Source organism: Glycine soja, chromosome 3 (genome assembly GCF_004193775.1).
Source record: "Glycine soja cultivar W05 chromosome 3, ASM419377v2, whole genome shotgun sequence".
NCBI classification, from domain to species: Eukaryota; Viridiplantae; Streptophyta; class Magnoliopsida; order Fabales; family Fabaceae; genus Glycine; species Glycine soja.
In genome coordinates, this window is record NC_041004.1 from 2,107,870 (window position 1) to 2,127,344 (window position 19,475).

The 19,475-nt window shown below is 30.7% G+C and overlaps 1 protein-coding gene across 1 annotated transcript; it reads right to left on the reverse strand.

Moving 5' to 3' along the window:
* Nucleotides 1–2,674: 2,674 nt before the first annotated feature.
* On the reverse strand, nucleotides 2,675–13,465 carry LOC114405831 (synaptotagmin-5-like). Its single transcript, XM_028368334.1, has 12 exons — nucleotides 13,193–13,465; nucleotides 12,925–13,058; nucleotides 9,622–9,723; nucleotides 9,482–9,532; nucleotides 7,784–7,904; nucleotides 6,629–6,750; nucleotides 6,380–6,478; nucleotides 5,687–5,767; nucleotides 5,511–5,596; nucleotides 4,690–4,915; nucleotides 3,639–3,803; nucleotides 2,675–3,432 (listed from the first exon to the last, which is right to left on the reverse strand). The coding sequence occupies exons 2-12, from the start codon at nucleotides 13,027–13,029 to the stop codon at nucleotides 2,983–2,985; spliced, it is 1,608 nt and encodes a 535-aa protein (XP_028224135.1). The 5' UTR covers nucleotides 13,030–13,058; nucleotides 13,193–13,465; the 3' UTR covers nucleotides 2,675–2,982.
* Nucleotides 13,466–19,475: the final 6,010 nt, after the last annotated feature.

Below are 19,475 nucleotides of genomic sequence, written 5' to 3' on the forward strand. Positions count from 1 at the left end.
TTAAGTTAGTTGATGTATACACCATTGATGATAAACTTATCCAAAATATGCACCTAGACTACTTTCACATCTTCACAAACAAGGGTTTGTGCCTCTCAAATGGTTCCTTCCAATCCCAAAAGCTCTAGGTTAGCTTCACGAATCCACTTGAGTCACTTCTTATGTTGTGGAGAGTTTTACATCGGGTGGTTAACAAATATGATGAGTGTTTATATAGCTGGGTAGATCACTCTTTTATGAACTGATTTCACATGTCTTTGCTACACTTTAAATTTAATATTCTTTATCTAAGGACCAATTTGGGATTTTGACAAATTAATTGTTGTTTGCAGTCTCAATGTTTTTCTTTAATGCCTTGAAATATTGAAAGGATCTTTCATCGTGTACCAATCTACACCAAAAATTCAAAGATACAATAAATCTCCATGAGAAGGTACAGTGATACTAATTCATTTTTGAATTTAAAGCGCCATGGGAGGATGTGACATGTTATCTGACTCCTATATGAAAGCAAGGACCAAAGGAATTAACAATGGTGTATGGGTGAAGGGGCACCTTTGGCTTAAACTGTTTGTTACCTGTGACTCATGCATATGGCAGAGTAGTGGACAAAACTCAGCATACGTTTCATCTACATCATAATGATCCCGTGAAGGACACATACTTCAATTCATGCGAATAATTCTATGACCTATAAGGTCCCATCTCTGATTTCTAATAACTATTTTGTACGGTGTAATTTCTTTTTGAAATTACTAATTTACTATGGTTTTTAACAAATATATCAATATAAAGTAAGTGGTATTTTATGAGTATGACTTGATTTCCCTCTCACTTTTTATTTTTAATTTTTTTACACAGCCACAAACAATGTCTAACGATGGATAATTACGAGCAGTTTTTGACAGTTGCCATAAAGCGTAGAAGTGGCAACAATGAAGCATGACTTATTTCACGTTGGTAATTTATTCAAAAACTATTTGCTTGATAATATTAAAAATAAAGTTATTCTTATGTTATAAATTAGAATCAATAAATTCTCATTTGCTCCACTTTCTAACCTTTCTTTTCTGTTTATGAAGGCCGATTACTCACACTATATGAACTTAGTAAAAAAATTTGCCTCTCACCCATATCATTACACGTCATTAGTTCGAATGAAGCATAATTTGGATCACTTAAGCAAAATCTTAGGTTTAAAAAATGTTCACATTGCCGGTAGATATATTATTTATTCTTTATCATGTGATTAATTTATAACTAGAGATAGTGATAGTGGTTACTCACGCCCAACTAATATCAATAAATTTTTCAATTGGTTCAACAGAGTTTTATCATTTTTATTATGATATCTCTTGCAATATTAATCATTAGATTTTGTTTTAAATTTTTTCTACCAACCATTTACGAATAAAAAAATATCAATAATGGAAAATAGAAGTTCTACGACAATAAAAATCTATTTCTAATTTAATCTTCTTTTTTTGCTGAGCATTTCCAATGTAATCTAAAAACAACTAAAACATTGTATATATAAAACTTCATTGTATTATAGTTGATTTTTTTTTCCGAACAAAATCGTATTACGATGATGAGTACTCTAGAAATTAGGTGACATAACCTTTTTTTTTAGGCAAGATGACATAATCTTAGTTATATATTTTTGTTGTTGTTTGAGACTTCACAAGTTCACATTATGACCTGAAAATAGTCATTATTTTTTGTTTATAAAGTAGGTCATTGTTCATGAAAAGATTCTATAGTGTTGGAAACTGGGTATTTTATGGCCAATGGGGGCAAGAGAGCATGAAAAAAATTATAAATTATGGTGCCAAGTGACAGATGTGAACTAAAACAAAAACGGCCAGAGGCTACAGAAGAATCTAAGCTTATCAAGGATTTGCGATGCCATTCTTTTGACAATGATATTTAAAATCACAAGAAATTTGGGGTGTTTGAATTAATTTACGTTTGATATGGTGCTATATGTAGAATTCTTACAACGGTCATTTGAGCATTAAATAACTGACATTGTATATAATCATATATATCGAGAAAATAAATTATATACTAATATTATAAAATAATCATATACTATCATTCAATCACTATCATATTATATATAATAAATTTATTGACTTTTATGTTAATTATTTAAAAAATCATACCGATGATTGAATTTTACAAGATTTATACATGACTATTATTGTTTTTTTAGATAATCGTTTTTTAGATAAGCGTATGCATGTGTACGACTATCAAACTTATATGTATTTCTCACTTTTTATGATTTTCATAGACATACATTTTAAAAGTTTACTAAAATCAAAAGTGACAATGTTTGTTGTCCCATTTTGTTAAGCGAATGATAATTAATCAGTGGCATAAGAGTAGTGGAATTCAGTACAAAAAAAGTAGTTCTAAAATAACCATATACTAATCGAAACTTCACATTCATTTTATATGCTGGATTAATATTTTAGCAAAAATGTCAAAACAAGTTTTGAAAAGTATTTGTTAATGCAAATCCAGCTCAAAGCCTCAAAACACATTGTCAATGCAAATCCATATTTATCGAGTAGCTTAGAATGTTTATTTCTTTTTGTTTTGAACCACATTGATTTCCAGTAAATAAGGAATTTTTACAATATTCATGTTTCATTACAAATCCAGCTCAAAGCCTCAAAACACAATTATAAATAAGGATGATACAAGTTGCATCATGCACCTGAACTAATAGGGATGTTTACAATTGATGAGTTTTATCACAATTTTAGGTCAAGCATAATTACAGACAAAGATGATACAACAGAACTAAATTGATATTTCTGCTACCATTTTGCCAATCTAGGTAGATTAACAGCCTTGGAGAAAACATTATGGTAAAAAAAGAAAGCAACACATACACAGAAAATCTATCTATTATCAAAGCTTGAGCCTGCAAAGGTCCATTCATTAGTCTTACAATACAAAGGAAAGGAATCAAAGAGGCTTTGCACCACCACCATTCTCCTGAGCATTGTTGACTGGAGTCGAAGAACCACTCTTTCTGGAGCCACTATGACCTGTGATTGTCCTTCCCATGAACTTCCCTGCCTTGCTCAGTCCACTACCAACGGCTCCAAGACCGCTCCCGACAATGCCAACTCCAGCACCGATGCCGCTTCCAACCAGCCCGGCTCCAGCACCAATGCCACTTCCCACAAGCCCAGCACCCGCGACGACGCCACTTCCCACAAGACCGGCACCTGCAACAACACCAGTACCAACCAGTCCAACACCAGACCCTACCACTGATACTGCTCCATCTAGTGCATCCATTGTGCTTCCTATCACTCCTGCTTCTTTCAGTTTCTTCCTTTCTTCTAGTATCTTCTTTTCTGCTTCTAGCGCAACCAGCTGCTCTTCCTTGTTAAACTGATAATACATGACCTGAAATTGCAGCATGGTTATGATTTCAAATCAACTAAGAGGGCTATAAGTGACCAACCAACAAATAGGAGAAATTATCCAAATGATAGCAAGATCTGAAAACCTGAAGGGAAGAGAAAAAAAAAAGACTTTATATTCTCTTTTTCTTAGTTTACATCTATATGACTATATCTATGTATACCGTACAAATAGATCATTACATATACCTTCACTGTTAAGGTTCCTCGATCTTTCTTATCTTTCACCTTAAGTGTATCAAGTGAGGGCAGCAGCCTCAATTCGATCTCCTTTTCAGTTTGTATTTCTAGACCAATAAGGGGTAACTGTGCTATTCCCAACCGCTTATCTTGCCCAATGTCTTTATCAAGAACCTGTTTGGAGAGTAATGAACATCATTTGTGCTAACTCTTACATCAATCAAGGTGTAGAAACAGTTTATGTTGAGTTATAGGGAGAAAAAACATTGGATTTCAAATCAATACATTAACCGCTGTAATAGCGTGTAGAGGTGGATGAAACCCTTGGTTTGAACTAAGTTAAATAAAAAAAAACTTCGTACCCCATTGCCCAGAGGCTCTTCGCTATGCGAAGGTATGGAGGAGGGATATATTGTACGCAGCCTTACCCTTGCATATGCAAAGAGGCTGTTTCCGGATTCGAACCCATGACCAACAAGTCACCAAGGCACAACTTTACCGCTGCACCAGGGCTCGCCCTCGTTTGAACTAAGTTAAATAAAAACACAAAACCTCTAGTCAATATTAAAGAAACTATGACCAAATTTTCAAGAAATGACATGCATAGGAAACCTGCCATTTGAGTCAGTAATCAAGTAGAAATTCTAATATATACCACCAGAGATTATAGAACTGCCACTGGTGGCAGATCCAGAAATTTTGTGACTTGAAGCAAAATATACTAACAGAACTTTTTAGTGTTGCAAGGAAAATCTAGTTTCAAAAAGAGAATGGTCTAGAATCAGAATTAGGAGACTCAAATCATCCGAGCTGTGAAACAAAAGTAATCATACTTGGGAAGATGTAATATGCTTCTAATCATCTTACACTAATATCAAAATCACAAGCAGTCAATCATCAATTAACCAGATTTTCATCTTTATATATATTAAACATACGAAAATAAAATTTTCAAATTCTTCAAAAAGTAATTAGCATAATTGAAGGGCATGTATTTATGAAAACAAAAATGTCACAGCATATCCCACAGAAAGGAGGCAAAGTATTAGTAGGGTAAAACCTCAAGAATGAGTGATTGGGTCTCCTTGTCTTCTGCAATCAACTCGAATTTCTCATTCCAAATAGGATTCAGGTTGTTATCAATAACCTTGGTTTTATACTTAAATAATGGTCGAATATGCACAACTACATAAGGATCTGACTTTCCAATCATTTCCATATTCTTTAAAGCAGTTGCTTTGACAACAGTCAGTGCAAGTTTTCCCTGGGGTTTAAGCTCCAGTTCACTGCAAGAAAAAAAAAGATGCTGGTTATGTAGTTTGACTGTAAACATAATTGAGCATTAACATTGAAATTGACATTCCCAGTTTTTTCTTTTTTAACCCTATGGTAGTGAATGTTGGGCTTTAAAGAAAGAACAGGAGAAAAAAATAGAAGTAGCAGAAATGAGAATGTTAAGATGAATATGTGAATAAACAAGAAAGGACATGATATAGAATGATTGTATACATGCAAAGATGATAGAAAGTTAATGTGGTTTGGATATATGCAAAGAAGGGCTACTGAAACTACCGGTGAGCAGAGTAGATCACAAGGTTTGTAGCCTTATTAAAAGGTATTGAGACTAAGAAGGACATTGGAGAAAATTATTAAATTAAAAAGAATATCATGGAAAAGTATCCTTGGGAATTTGGTTTTTTAACCAAACCCAATGGTAGACAACCTCGTGGAATAAGGCTATATTGATGTTTTGTTTCTTACACAAATTTCAAACTCAAATGTAAAATTTTGTTAAAAGGATATAGCAACATATCTAGTCATGTTTTTATCTGCAATCAGAAAGAAGCAAAAACTTCCAGAAGATTAATATTTAATATTTACCTGGTATCAACAGGAATGCCACCAAGTGGAACCACAATCCTATGAGGCCATTGGAGCATGTCAGTAACAATTGAGTTCACAGTATCCTGTGAAATGGTGGGTAAATATTAGAGTTAGAAATGCTACTTCAAAATCTGTCCAAGGGAAAGATGCAGTACATAAAACAAATAACTCACATCAATCATATCTGAGATTCCAGGAATAGCCGTTAAACTTCCACCAACAGCTTTCAGAGTATAATCAATCCTGGGCTTTGGCTGATAAAATGTTAATGGAAAAGTCAGTAATTCCAAGAGTGAATAATAAGTTATCAAGAAAACAATTAGAATGTAGATTTAGGCCAAGAGAAGAATAAAACTGTTTAGTTATTAACAGTAGTGTCCCCCCGTTCACAATCTTTGAGAAGTGTATTGCCCTAATAATGGCCCTAACATCACATTGGCGAGTCACTGAAGTTGATATTTAAATTCAATTAACATATGTTTGATATGAAGGGACCTCTTTCCACCTTTTTGATTTTTTGCTTAACCAACTTCCTACTTATTCACAGATAGATTCTTATAGAAAAATCATAGAAGTAATACCAATTAACCATATCTTGTAATGACAACATGCATATGCAACTCAAGTAAACGGGCAATCCAAATGCTTTGAACTACATTTACAGTAGTCCACAAAAGGGTTTTCACAGAGACAACTGTAAATGGGAGATAAAAAAACCAAGTAGATCTGTTAGGAACCAAGAATTGAAATGAGAAAGAAAAGAAAGAATATTATTGATGGGTAAGGAAAGAACAAGAACTATATGCAATTACATTCCTTCATATATGAACTCATTGTATTCTCCTCTCCCTCCTCACAAGGATTACCTCAGCAAGCAGAGCTACAACAACAGCAGAAATGCAGGGGATCTCTTCAGCAAGTTGAAATATCACACGGACAATGGTGAAAACCTGTAGATCCTTCAACTGAAACAAAATTCAATAAAACTTCAGTTTTTACAAATTGTAAAAGGAATGTGACGAAATTATGATGCAACAAGAGCAGCTTCAACAGCCACAATAGGAATGATGCAACAAAATAGGGATTGATGAAATTATGATTCGGTTAAGTCTTACCTGTATAGGGATTGATGCAACAAGTGCAGCTTCAACAGCCAAAATAATACTAGGATCACCACCCCAACGGAAATCAATATCCATTATGATTTGACCTTTGGTTAAGCTCTGAACACGAATACCTGCATGGATGAAGAAATTATGCATATAAAATATAAAATTCTTTACATCTGAAATGAACAAAATTTTTGACAAAGAGCTAACACAGAAGTGCTAAGAAAATGCAATTGTTAACATTTTAATCAAAGCAACATTTTCACACATTTTATGTAAACATTATTGTCACAAGGCTTATGTTTCTATTTGACTTCAGTTATCCTTAAGCCACATTAAATTTCAGATTTCTTTTATTATACATTCCATCTAGTTACCTTTAATTCAAGACAATTATCTTGAATTCCATGATCGATTTAAATTATTGATCCAACTGGAAATCAATTAATTACTTGTTTCCCCGATTTTGAAAAGATAAAAAGGAACAGGATATATCATAGATATTATCAAAGTGGCTAAAAGAATGCCCCATAGCTGTCCAATGCTTTACAAATCTGTAATTGGAAATCCCTTGAAACAACCATAACATATGAAATTAATGAACAGAATCCAATCCCACAAAAAAATTAAGGGCAAAGAGATACTGATGAAAATATGGGTATTATCCTCTAAAGTCTAAACCAAATTGTGACGAACCAACAATCCCAAAAAGCTCAAGCTGTTAAGTGAAGATACATGAATGGTTTTGTATTACATCTCTAACACATACATGCTCCATAAGATGCACAAGGAAGTCGAGATGAAGATTCAAGGGCAAAGTGCACAAGGATTAGAACATATAAAGATTGGTATTCATTAAATAGTTTACAGGAGAAATATCGTAAAAATAAATACCATCAGCAAGCTTATGGTACCCATTAAGACAAAGAATTTACTTTGCCATTTGAACAGGGGGAGGGGGTGGAAGGGGACAAAAAAAAAGACTTCGGTAATTTCAAAACCTTGATCCTACAAAAGGTCTCACAATTTTTTTCTTAAAATATGACATATTCTAAAAGAAATGCTGTCAATATAGATAGACAGAGCAACCTCATTATCAGAATTTAAATATTACTCAAGTGCGGTAGTAAATTGAGCTGAGGAACTACTATTGGTTGATACCTTCAATTTTCGGAGCCACATTTCCAAGTGACAGCTTGCTGAACTTCAATGAAGTAATTCCTGGAGGTCTGTACTCTTCTAGCAGTGGTTCAACAGATTCTCTGATCACCAAGGTTGCTGCCTAAAAGAAAACAAAATCAATCAATATTATGTCATCTATTTAAGCAAAACAGGAATACACCTCTATGTTTGCAAGGAAATTTAATGTAAAAGGTCTCCAAGAGCCTGAACGCAAAGAGAAGGGGTTTGTGTCTAAGCAAAGCATGGTGCATATTGTATAGAACATTGGTACGTACAACATTTTATAGAATGTTTTTGAAAAAAAGAGAAATAATATATATATATATATATATATATATATATATATATATATATATATATATATATATATATATAGGAAACATATCAAATACTTCTTACTGGGAGAAATCTTAGAATTCAGATTTGGGCCTAAATCAACCCCTCAAAACTAGATCAAGAAGTGAGGGTTGTCCCCCCTTTGTATACTCTATTTCGGCTATATCTCTAGATAATGTGGGATCTCCAACACTCCCCTTACACCGAGGACTAGACATATCATGCGTAAAGGTTGTAGGACTAGACATTTGTAGGAGGTCCGATAACGGGTGGCCCGATAAGCCCAACAACCATCATCAAGACAGGCTTTATTACCATTTTAGAATTTGAATTTGTGCCAAACTCAACCTTAAAAAGCTAACTCAAGATGTGAGAGTTGCCCCTCCTCCCAACTTATATATTATATTTTGGGAACATATCTTTAGTCGATGTGGTATCTTCAACAAGAAATAAGAACTATAAATATCGGCATTGGATCTTAATTGAATGGTCAAGATTAAAAAAAATTCACATGATTTATTTAAGTGGTCATGTGACTGCTAAATAACTTAAAGTGGGAATTGTTCTCTCTTTCTCTCTCTCTCTCTCTCTCTATATATATATATATATATATATGGGCAAGAATGCAAGATCAATTGACACAATATATCAAACTTGTGTATTTATACCACTTAATAACTTTTGATAAAATATGAAATTAACCAATCCAATTGTTAAGTTGAAAGTTCTTATAAAGTAGATAAATTTTACAAAATTTCATACAAATAAAAAACAATTTGCTACTTCATCACACTATTTTATTTTGATGGATAATATGCTATTTAAAACATAAATGAATATTGCTAGATAACATATTAACAACTATCCAATTTATGTGAAAATTGATAGAACAAGAGTCATATAAACACATGACAACTAATACTAAAGGAAATTTTTTCTTTCAAACAAGAGTCATATAAACACAAATGGAGTATTAGAATTTGGGATAGGGAATCTAGGATAGGCTCTTATACCATTTTAGAATTTGGGTTTAGGACTTAACTCAACCCCACAAAATCGGCTTGTAAGTTGAAGGCTGTCCAAGCTTTATAAGCTCTATTTAAACCATATTTCTACTCAAAGAGGCCACAACTAAGGCGGGCTAGGGATGACCACAATTATAGCGACTTTCCAACAATAAGCAATCTAATGTAGATTTTTAACATGCCTAACTACAGAAATTTTGGGAACATTTAAGTTCAAGCATATAAAACAAATCTTGCAAGAAATCAATGGATGACAATTCCCCAAACTGTAGTAAATTATTATGCAAATACATAATGAGAGTGCAAGCATACTCACTTCTGCCACAAATGGCCAAAGTTTGGTCAGTTTCTTGTTTAGCCATTTCACCTGTAAAAGCCCATGCAAGGAAGAGTCATACACACTACACAATCATACTAAAATAATAGGTGCACTGTATAAAATTATTTCAAATCCACCTGTTCATATACAGGAAAAGATATCCACTCAGGCAAATTATCACCACAAATTTTCTTTAAATCATCTCTGTTAAGGGATCCAAGGAGTTTAATGTCAGCTGCCTGCAAACCAAATAAATAATGAACATTAAGACAAGAAAAAAAATGTTAAAACCAGACATTTTTTTAAATAGAAAATATGAACAGCTTAGAACACAACTCAACACAATAATGATATCCCTGTTATAAAATCTTATAATGGGACATTATGCATTTTCTCAACAGAGTTACCTTTACAAATTCATCAAACAATGAATCATGACAAACAATTGCAAAACATGATATACATTTAGTTTCCAATTCTAATAAGTCACATCAACTATGGCAATCCAAACCTCCTACTTTCATTGATGCAGGATTTAAGAAGACAAAGGAAACATCAGACACAACACACTGAAAACAAATGCATGATGCATTCATCCATTTATATCATGCTTTCAGAGAAAGAATAGAGATTTGAGTTGAACTTAATGATAATAACTTTGAAAGTTGTTTCACTGTTTCTTGTACAAATATTTGAAAACAGAAAACAAAGGTGCATATTTTGTGATTATTTGTCAAAACAAGAAATGAAAGAAGAAAAAGCTTTTTGAAATCAAACAGGCTAAATCTTCAACTCTCTCCTTTCTCTTTGTTTCTCATTCCTACATACATTTCAAAACTTTTAGGCTCTGTTTGGACCGAACATTTCAAATCATTTTGGTTCTGAGTTAATATATTGATTGATAAATTTTCTTTTGAAATTTAGTTTAATGAATTTTAAGGGTGAGATTCAGAACTGCACATCCTGCTGTTCATTTTGAAACTACAGGGGATCCTATTCTGTTTGGATCAGTGGAACTGTGGAACAGAGGGGTATGTGAAATTGTTCCTGTGGTTGGATGCTACTTCAGCCAGCGGAGAAGAATGAAATACTGGGTTGTCACTTTCCCTAGTTGTATGTCATAAGTCTATTTTTGGTTGAAAGTTTAAATTTATGCATTCTACTAATCTATTATTCTCATTCACTAATTAATTTTTTACAAAGAATTTGATTTTCATGCACTGTCCGTGTAAAAAAAATGCACTATCAACTAATAAGAAATCATCCTAAAGATAACTATTAAGGTAATTATTATAAGAGTTAACAAATTTATCCCATTAATGATAATTTATGATTTGTTTGTACATTCTAAGTGAATTTTTTTTATAAATATCCAAATAAGGGAACATTATTTCCACTTCATCCCAACCCCATCTCTTCCACTATTTCATTCATTTACTCACAAAATGTTATTTGTTAACACATTAAAACCCCATACCCCTACTATATTTATTTGCCATTTTTATCATGAAATTTAATTTTAATTTGTAAGCAATCTAAAGTGATAGAAATTTGTCTTCAGCCTGAAAATTCGAGCAATCACATCACCAACATGTTTTAATTTTCCACAACTTAAATTGTTTTAATAGGAAAAAAAACTTTATTAGAGAGCATTTGAAGAATACAACTAGGGAGAGAGAAATACTGGATATAACAGCATATGTAAAGATTCAAGAATGCAGCAAAGCTGCCATTCATGTATGTCAATATGAGCAACCACTAGAAACAACCATGAGAAAAAACACCCAAGAGAAGCCAGTGACATAATCCTATCGCATAAAAAGTTCAAGGGCAAAGAAATGGACTTTCCAAGTTGGGAAAATAGGATGAAAATAGGATTTAGAAGAAAACTTGCCAGAAGAATCCAGAGTCCAAACTGTCTTATCTTATGAATAGGCAAAAAATAGATTTGAGTTGAGCAGGAATAACAGATTGTACTTCAGTAACTTCTCTGTCATCCTAAGAAAGTATGGGGAAAAAAAAATAGGATGAGACTGTAGCCAAAGGTAGGCATTAACTAATGTCTTTTCAGTCAGTCCTACATCATCTTGACTTGTTCACTTCTCAAGTCAGTATGAAAAAGCAAATCAGGGGACAGAAAAGTGAGTTAGTGCAATGTGGAGGGTATAATAATGAGGTGCATCACAGCTAGGACATTCAACCTAACATTATAAGAACAGAAAAAGCTTATGAACAACTGTACTTCATGCAGGAGGCAGAAAAAAATAAATAGAATTCATAAGTTTAAAGATCCACAAATCTCATTCGTTTGCTTTAATGTTGTTATTGAGATTAATTGTAACATTTTCAATATAAAGGGAATTTGAGTATTTTAATAATAACTCATCAACCTAATTATAGTTTAAAATTAAATTAGGGTTGAATAGTTATAAACAGAAATAGTGCAATAAAGGCGATTATTTGAGGTCTTAATTTCTGCATCAGTTGTGGAAGCCAGTGGAGGATTGTAATTTACTACCCAAAAGAAAAATCTAATCCAGAGGTATTGCATACAAGGTTCTACTTCTGCTTTTTACTGAGATAGAAATTCTGTATATTGATAAAGCATCTCCTTAAGGTTCTTTGACCAAACCAATTGCTTAAGAAAAGAATATTATGTACTCTTCTCCCACCAACCTCTTTTGAGACATTATTTTTCATTCTATAATTTTTAGTATTCATCATTCAAACTCAGTTTTGTTTCCTTATGTGATCCTTTCTAACATTGATCACTTACACCCTCCCATATGATAAGTTTTATTAAAATTCACCAGTGGATTGATTATTGACAATTTGACACTCCCATGAACCCAATGCTCACCTTAGTAATGTCTATAGGTGTTTTGGTACTGTCTTCCTATCAGAATTGGAGTTTCACCTTAGTAATATGTGAAATGAGGGTTTCTGTTAAGAGTAATGCTAGTGACACTCTCTCTGTCACTCTCCCTCAAACACTCTCTCTATGATTAATTAGAATTTATTGGAAGTCATCAATTTTGGTAGGTTTGCTAAATCAAGAATGAAAATCATTAAATGAGAAGCAAAATCTACCAAAATGATAATTTTTAATAAATTCTAACAAATCATAGAAAAAGTCTTCGAAAGAAAGTGTCCTTAGCATTTCTCTTCTACTAAAGGTTTAACATACATGATCGAGATAAAACTCTAGTTCTGACTAGAGAACACTACTAAAAACTGAAAAACAACACCTTTGGTAAGTTGTCATTTTTTTCATTTCAAAATTGAAAAAGCCATCCACTTATCACTTCTCTATTCATCAACGATTTTTTTCCAACACTGCCAAGTACAAAGAAATTGACACCATATCTCAATCATTAATCAACAAAACCAAAGTCAAAGCATGAATGACCTGAAAACAAAAAAACCACCAAAACCCATACCTTTGCAATTCGTTTGGCACTTCGGTACCTCATCATGCGTGCCCATCCAGCCATCAATGCGATGCCGAACAACACCCCCATAAAAATCCCAGAAAACAAACCCATTTTCCCAGAGTCCAAACACCACCTTTCCTCTTCCAACACAAAAAACACAAACCCAAAGACATAGACAAAGACACCCACATGAGAAAAAAAAAAGAGCACAAATCCAAGCCAAAAACGAAACTTTAAGTGAAATTCGAGAAAAAAAAACCCCAAAGGGTCTTACTTTAGAGGATGAACTCCAATTGGAATGAGATTCTGCAGAGAGACCAAAAGTTGCAGCCAAATGAAAAACCTAAAATGTTGATTTTTTCTTCTTGTTTAATGTTAGAAGATGTAGGACTCCCTTCTACTACTGTGAGTGAGTTTTCAAAACTGTGAATAATGCAAAGTTTTCTCGTTTCTAACGTTACTTTCAGTGTTGTGCGTTCATCTTCTCTCCCTCCACAGGATTGAAAACAAAGCATTAAAGCCTTCCTAGCTGAGCTGTAGGGTCTCTACATCTTCAACATTGTTGTCATTTTTTACATTTATACTTTCCCTTTATTTTCGGTAATTTTATTTGTTTGTCTCTCTCTGCTGGTTTAATATCTTTTTTTTAACATACTTCTTCTAAAATTTTCCTTTTTATCGATTAAAATTTGTTAAAAATTAAAATTATGAATAATTTTTTATAATTTATTAAATATAAAGTGAAATTCCACAATTATATAATTTTTAATAACTTTTAATTAGTAATAAAAAATTAATTCATGAGCATGTAAAATAGCTTTATACTTAACAGATCACAATGTATCAATCTTTTTCTATTCTCCCCATATCTCTAGTGTGATTTTCTTAATGTATTAACAGTTTATTGTTAATGAAAAAAATCTGATCATGTTATTGTAAAAAAATCACTATATATAATAAGAATATTAATTTTTATCATAATTTATATTACCAGCAATTTTTTTTATTAATTGGCGGCATAAATTTTTTACAGTCACATGACATACATAACCATTAATTTCTAATAAAAAATGTTAACAATATATTATCCACATTTGTCAAATTACATGTCAAGGGGTGTTGAATCTTGACAGTTTGGACCGTTTGGTAAAGGAAAAATATGGGAGCAAAGTGAAAAAATGGAGGTTGTTATTTCCAGTGCTTTGATGACACTTGTAATTTGTCTCTTTGTGGCTGCTTTAATTATGTCTGTGTCTTACTCCTACCATATCCACTAGACTGCCTCACCAAAATTTCGAGAAAAATAATGTGTTACTTTGACTTTTCAGAACAACTATGAGAAGGAATTCAGGGACCTAAATTTCCCTTTACCATTGTCCTTCTGTGTCTGTGCAACCAATAGTGTTATTTTCTTTCAATTAGTATTACTTTTACAACAGTTTTTATATTTGTTTCTTTTCCTTCTGTTTTTTCTATTCTATTATATATATTATTCCTTTTATTACACACTTTTTTTTCTTGTTTTCTTATCTCTCTTCATATTGGAAAAAAGATAATTAGAATATGATTATTCTTGTGAAATAAGTATAATTTTTTTAAAAAAAAATGACTGAATTTTTTAACTTTAAATTATGATCTTAATTTCGATATAAGCATTGATATATGTTTAAATTTTTTTATTTATTCTTTTACCTTTTTTTTAAAAAAACTATCTTATTGTTATAATTTCTTAAAAATGTTTTTATTATTCATTAAAAGAACATGTTTTATTAAAAAAAGGGTACATTTTTCACAAAAATACAAACAAATGGGCATTTAAAGTTATACTTAAACACACTATTTGGAAATGAAATTTAAGTTTCAAGTCTTACCTATCCCTTTCTTCCTTTTCTATAACAAGGTTGTTTACTTTTCATCCATCTTTGGCTAAGATAAGTTCGATATCATGTCATGGTTCAGTTGCTTCACTGTTAAGGTGAGATATTTTTCTTATTCTTTGGAAAATGTCTATGCATGTTAAAATAATTTATCGTGCATCTTTTCTTAATGTAAAAGTTTACAAAGAAAGTTTGATTTTTTTTTTTGTCTTATTAATCAATTTATTTGAACTGGGGTAGGGACATTGAAAAAACATATTGCCATTTGTTGGGTTAGGATCACTTGACAAAAATATCCAGCTTAGGGTTAGCTGGATGATGAATGGAAACACAATGGGAATATCTTATTCCTTAATAACAATTTGGGTCCTACTTTGCAGAATGTGTACTTAAGGGAGGGAGGTATGGTTCCTATATTTTAGGTAATTGGATTTTCTGTAGTTTGAAAACAAATTGCATGACCACCAAAAGTCCAATGCTTATACACAATGAGTTTTTGTTACATTTTATTATTATTTATAAGATGAAGTATTTTTTTTATTGTTATTAGATCGCGTAAAGTTTAAAAAGAAACCGTTGAGAATTTGAATTTGTATGTTGTCTACTCGTCTACACTTTTATGCTTTATATCTTTATCTTTATATTAATAAAAATAAATAAGTTTTGGAGAGAAAATTAAGCCCCATTTTTTCACACTATTTTTTTTATTCGATTTATTTCTTTTATTTTTGCTCAAAATAAGAATATGAAATTATTCTGGCAATTATGAGTATTTTTCTTACCATCTTCATAATTGCAACAAATTTAGATAAAATAGTCCATTTATCTTCTACAATTTGTAATTTGTCACATATTTTGTTATATCTTTTCATTTAATGTTAATTTAAATTCTAATACACAGTTAACTAAAAAAGAATACCTTATTTGTGAGAAGGATACATAATTTCTCAAGTCCAACTGGCTCTTTACGAACTATATGGATTAAATTGACACATATAATAGGAATAGTGTTACTCTAATTAGGAGAAACATAATGTAGGAGGCCCAAGATCAAATTTGTGAAGTGATTTAAGTAACAATTTTTCTGTTTAGTAGCACTTTGGTTCCAAATGTTTAAGTTAGGGGAACAACTAGAGTATGTTGATAACATCATATAGAATGGTGTCCCCCCACTTTTATGCTTGAACTTTGGTCTTAGCTACCTTTAATATTGTGGATATTGATTGGTAGCAAATATCTATGGTTGTTGTTGGATTGGGAGTCAAAGAAAACATTTTCAAGGAGTTTGATCATTACCATTTCAGGTAAAATGGTGGTAATCAGTTGTAAAAATAAGTTAAGTAGAACAAATTAAAGATTTGCATAAATATGCCTAATATGTTTATCAAATTTAAGGCCTAAATTTAATATGTTATCTACAATAAAAAAAATTAGACTTAACTTGACCTATTTATATATAAGCTTTGATTTGACTTGTTAGCTTACTTAAAGGTCATAATTCTTTTTACAATAGGCTAACAAAGAAAAACTCCACGTAAAAAAAAAAACAATAATTTATAAAAATTAAAACCACTGCTTGTTCACATAAAAATATAAATAATTAATATTCATCTCTTAATTAAGATAAAATATCTATATTTATAATTGATATTATCTGATAATGTAAAGATTAATCTAATTATTAAATAATATTATTTAGAAATATTCCAACATATTTAATATGAATTCACATATTTAATTAACATCTGAGTAGGTTATAAACAACAATGAAAAGCAAGTAATAATTTAAGTTATGAATATTAATTTGTCACGTTCTGGAGTATTTGTTTTTCTCATTGCAGCATATACCATTCAAAAGGCAATGGATTTGCAGTGTTCGAGCATGTTAATTGATGTTGATGATGTTTTTTTTTTTTTTTTACGTAGATGTACATGTTGATGATGATGGATTGGCTTTAAAGGAAAATTTAGGGACTAGGGAGGAAATAAGGTGACAGTGACACAGTGTAGGCATACTAATGTAATGGTAGTAATGGGGGCAAAGCCACGTTCTTTTTTTTTATTATTTAAAAAATGAACTTATTAAAGGAAAAGTTTTATTTAATATATAATAGAAAAAATATTTTTAGTTTTTATATTTCTGGTTAAAAACATTTTACATCGAAAGATTTAGCTTTTAAACTTTTAAAAAAATATAGATTTATTTTCTCTTCTTTAAATTCATAATATATTTTTAAACTAAGAAAGAACTAAATTTACATGTTTTTTTTATGAGTTTGAGAAACAAATTTATCAAAATAAAAGTGCAAACTTTTTAATCACATTTGATCGAAAATATATGGATTAAACACTTTTTTATTTATTACTAACTTATTGAGAAAGAGTTTGCCCAGTCACTTCCTAAATGAATGGGGAATAAGTGAAATCTCTTTTGGTTTGACAAGGGGAATGGAAAGTCCAAAAGCTTCACATTACATTTTGTCTATACGATAAAAACAACTAACTTTGGGCTTGTAAGGACATCATGAATACGATATCAAAAGTTATATCCAATTCAAAAAGTTTTCTGAAATGGCAATTGCAATTCTCCTTATTTATCTTATTTTTTTAATAAAAAAATATTGATGGATCGATACCAAATAATAAGAAAAAAGAGAGAAAAGATATAAATATAATATAGGAAGAGTAAAATCGAGAGAAATGATTAAAATGCTGAGATATTCATAAATCATTACTATTTTTTATGAAAAACATAATTTCGTTGAAGTATAATTTGTGAATGAACAGAAAAGCTCAAATAAATATAATGATATAAATTGGGATGTGAAAATTCTTTTGTGCATTAATCATAATGAGAATTTCATATAAGTTTTTTCTTTAAAAATTCAAGTTTTTTTTATATAAAAAATTGATATGCATGTAAGATTTAGTGTCTCATATAAAATGTATGTGACTTATTAATAACTAATAAATATAATTAATGATTATGAACTAAATTGGAAATGGATTATACACTTAAATGGAATAACTTTAATAAATAATTACTGTTTGATGAGAGTAGTAATTGATTTACTTCTTGATATTAGAGTATTCTTTCAACCTTAACCATCATCAAAGAGAAGGAATAGAAAAAAAAAATCAAGGATGCAAAAATCTTGTTTCCTTTATCTCTCAAGAAAATCAAAGCAAAGCACAATAAAGATTTTTTAGAAATTTTACATTGATAAAAGATATGCATTGTTCATTATTAAATTGTAAGAATCATATGTTTCAAGATTTAAGTTTGGCTTTTTATGATTGGGATTCTTAGAAGGCTATAAAACTTACCATGCATGCTAAAGGCAATAGATTTTTTAAGACATAAAACAGAAAAAAAAATATATATTAAGTTTTTCATATGGAATGGATTCCCAAATTAGTTTTCAAAATTATATAGGTTGAACATTTCCATTAGTCTTGAATTTATAAAATGAAATTTACATTAGTGAAAAGTTAAAGTGAAAAAATTAACTAAAATATTTAAGGAATCTATCTCAGTTGGTTGAATAAAATAAATATAATTAAAATGAATGACATTTTTTACAAAGTCACTAACTAATGAAAGGTTTTTAAAATTTCAGAGATTAAATTGGCTAATCAATTTCAAAAGATTAACTTAAGAGTTTATTATTTTCAGCATTTGGGATATAAATCACCTAGGAGTAATAGGGCAAATACAGATTTGGGATATTGATCACTTACAAGTATGATTGGGAAACACATTTTGTATAGTTGGGGGATACAGATTTGGCATCACCACAGCCAAATACCTGGGCTATTGCTACCTTATGCTTTGTAAATGGACAGGGGTACCACTTGTACCTTCTTAATGAAAGTTTTCTTTAGCTATTAAAAAAATCATTTTCATTTGACTTTTGTTAACATCATATTGATTTTAAGTAACTAAAGAGAAAATTTTATTAAAAAAGAAAACGTTTAGTACATTTAAAAAATATAAAAGTGTAATAATCTTTTTTCTACTTTTAATTCCTTAAGTTTGACTTTAAAAACTAATCTTGACAAATTATCTTGTGATTAATGATAAAAAGAAGTTAATGACATGTAAATGAGTCTGTTTTTAGAGTTTAAATCAACATAAAAAAAATTACACAATCAAATAATAAGAAATCGTGATAAATGACTTTTAAAAAAGTTATTATATTTAGATTTTATGGATAAAAAAATATAATTAAGAGTTAAAATCCTAATAAAATTAGTCATTTTTCTCAATCAAAATTGATCATCAACAAAATTGATAAATATTTCATGGTGACAACGTATTACATAATAATTTGTTATTTAATGAGTATAAAAACTCAAAACAATGTCATTACATACACGATTTTATCAAGTTTTTATGATCAGATTGTGCTTTTTTGCGATGTGAATATCAATGGTGGTTGTGTTGTGATAATGACATCAGGTGTCAATGATGCATACACGCATGGCTTTGAAACTAGCGTTTCAAATTGATGCATACACGCGACATTGTAACATGCTTTCTCCATCAATTATTGACTAGTAGGTGTTTGACATTAACATTATTCTTTTAAATTTTTTTGGGGTGTTATGCCAAATATCAACGTCTTAATCGACATAAACTCAATTTGTCAACTAGCATGTGCTTGTACATTAACATTT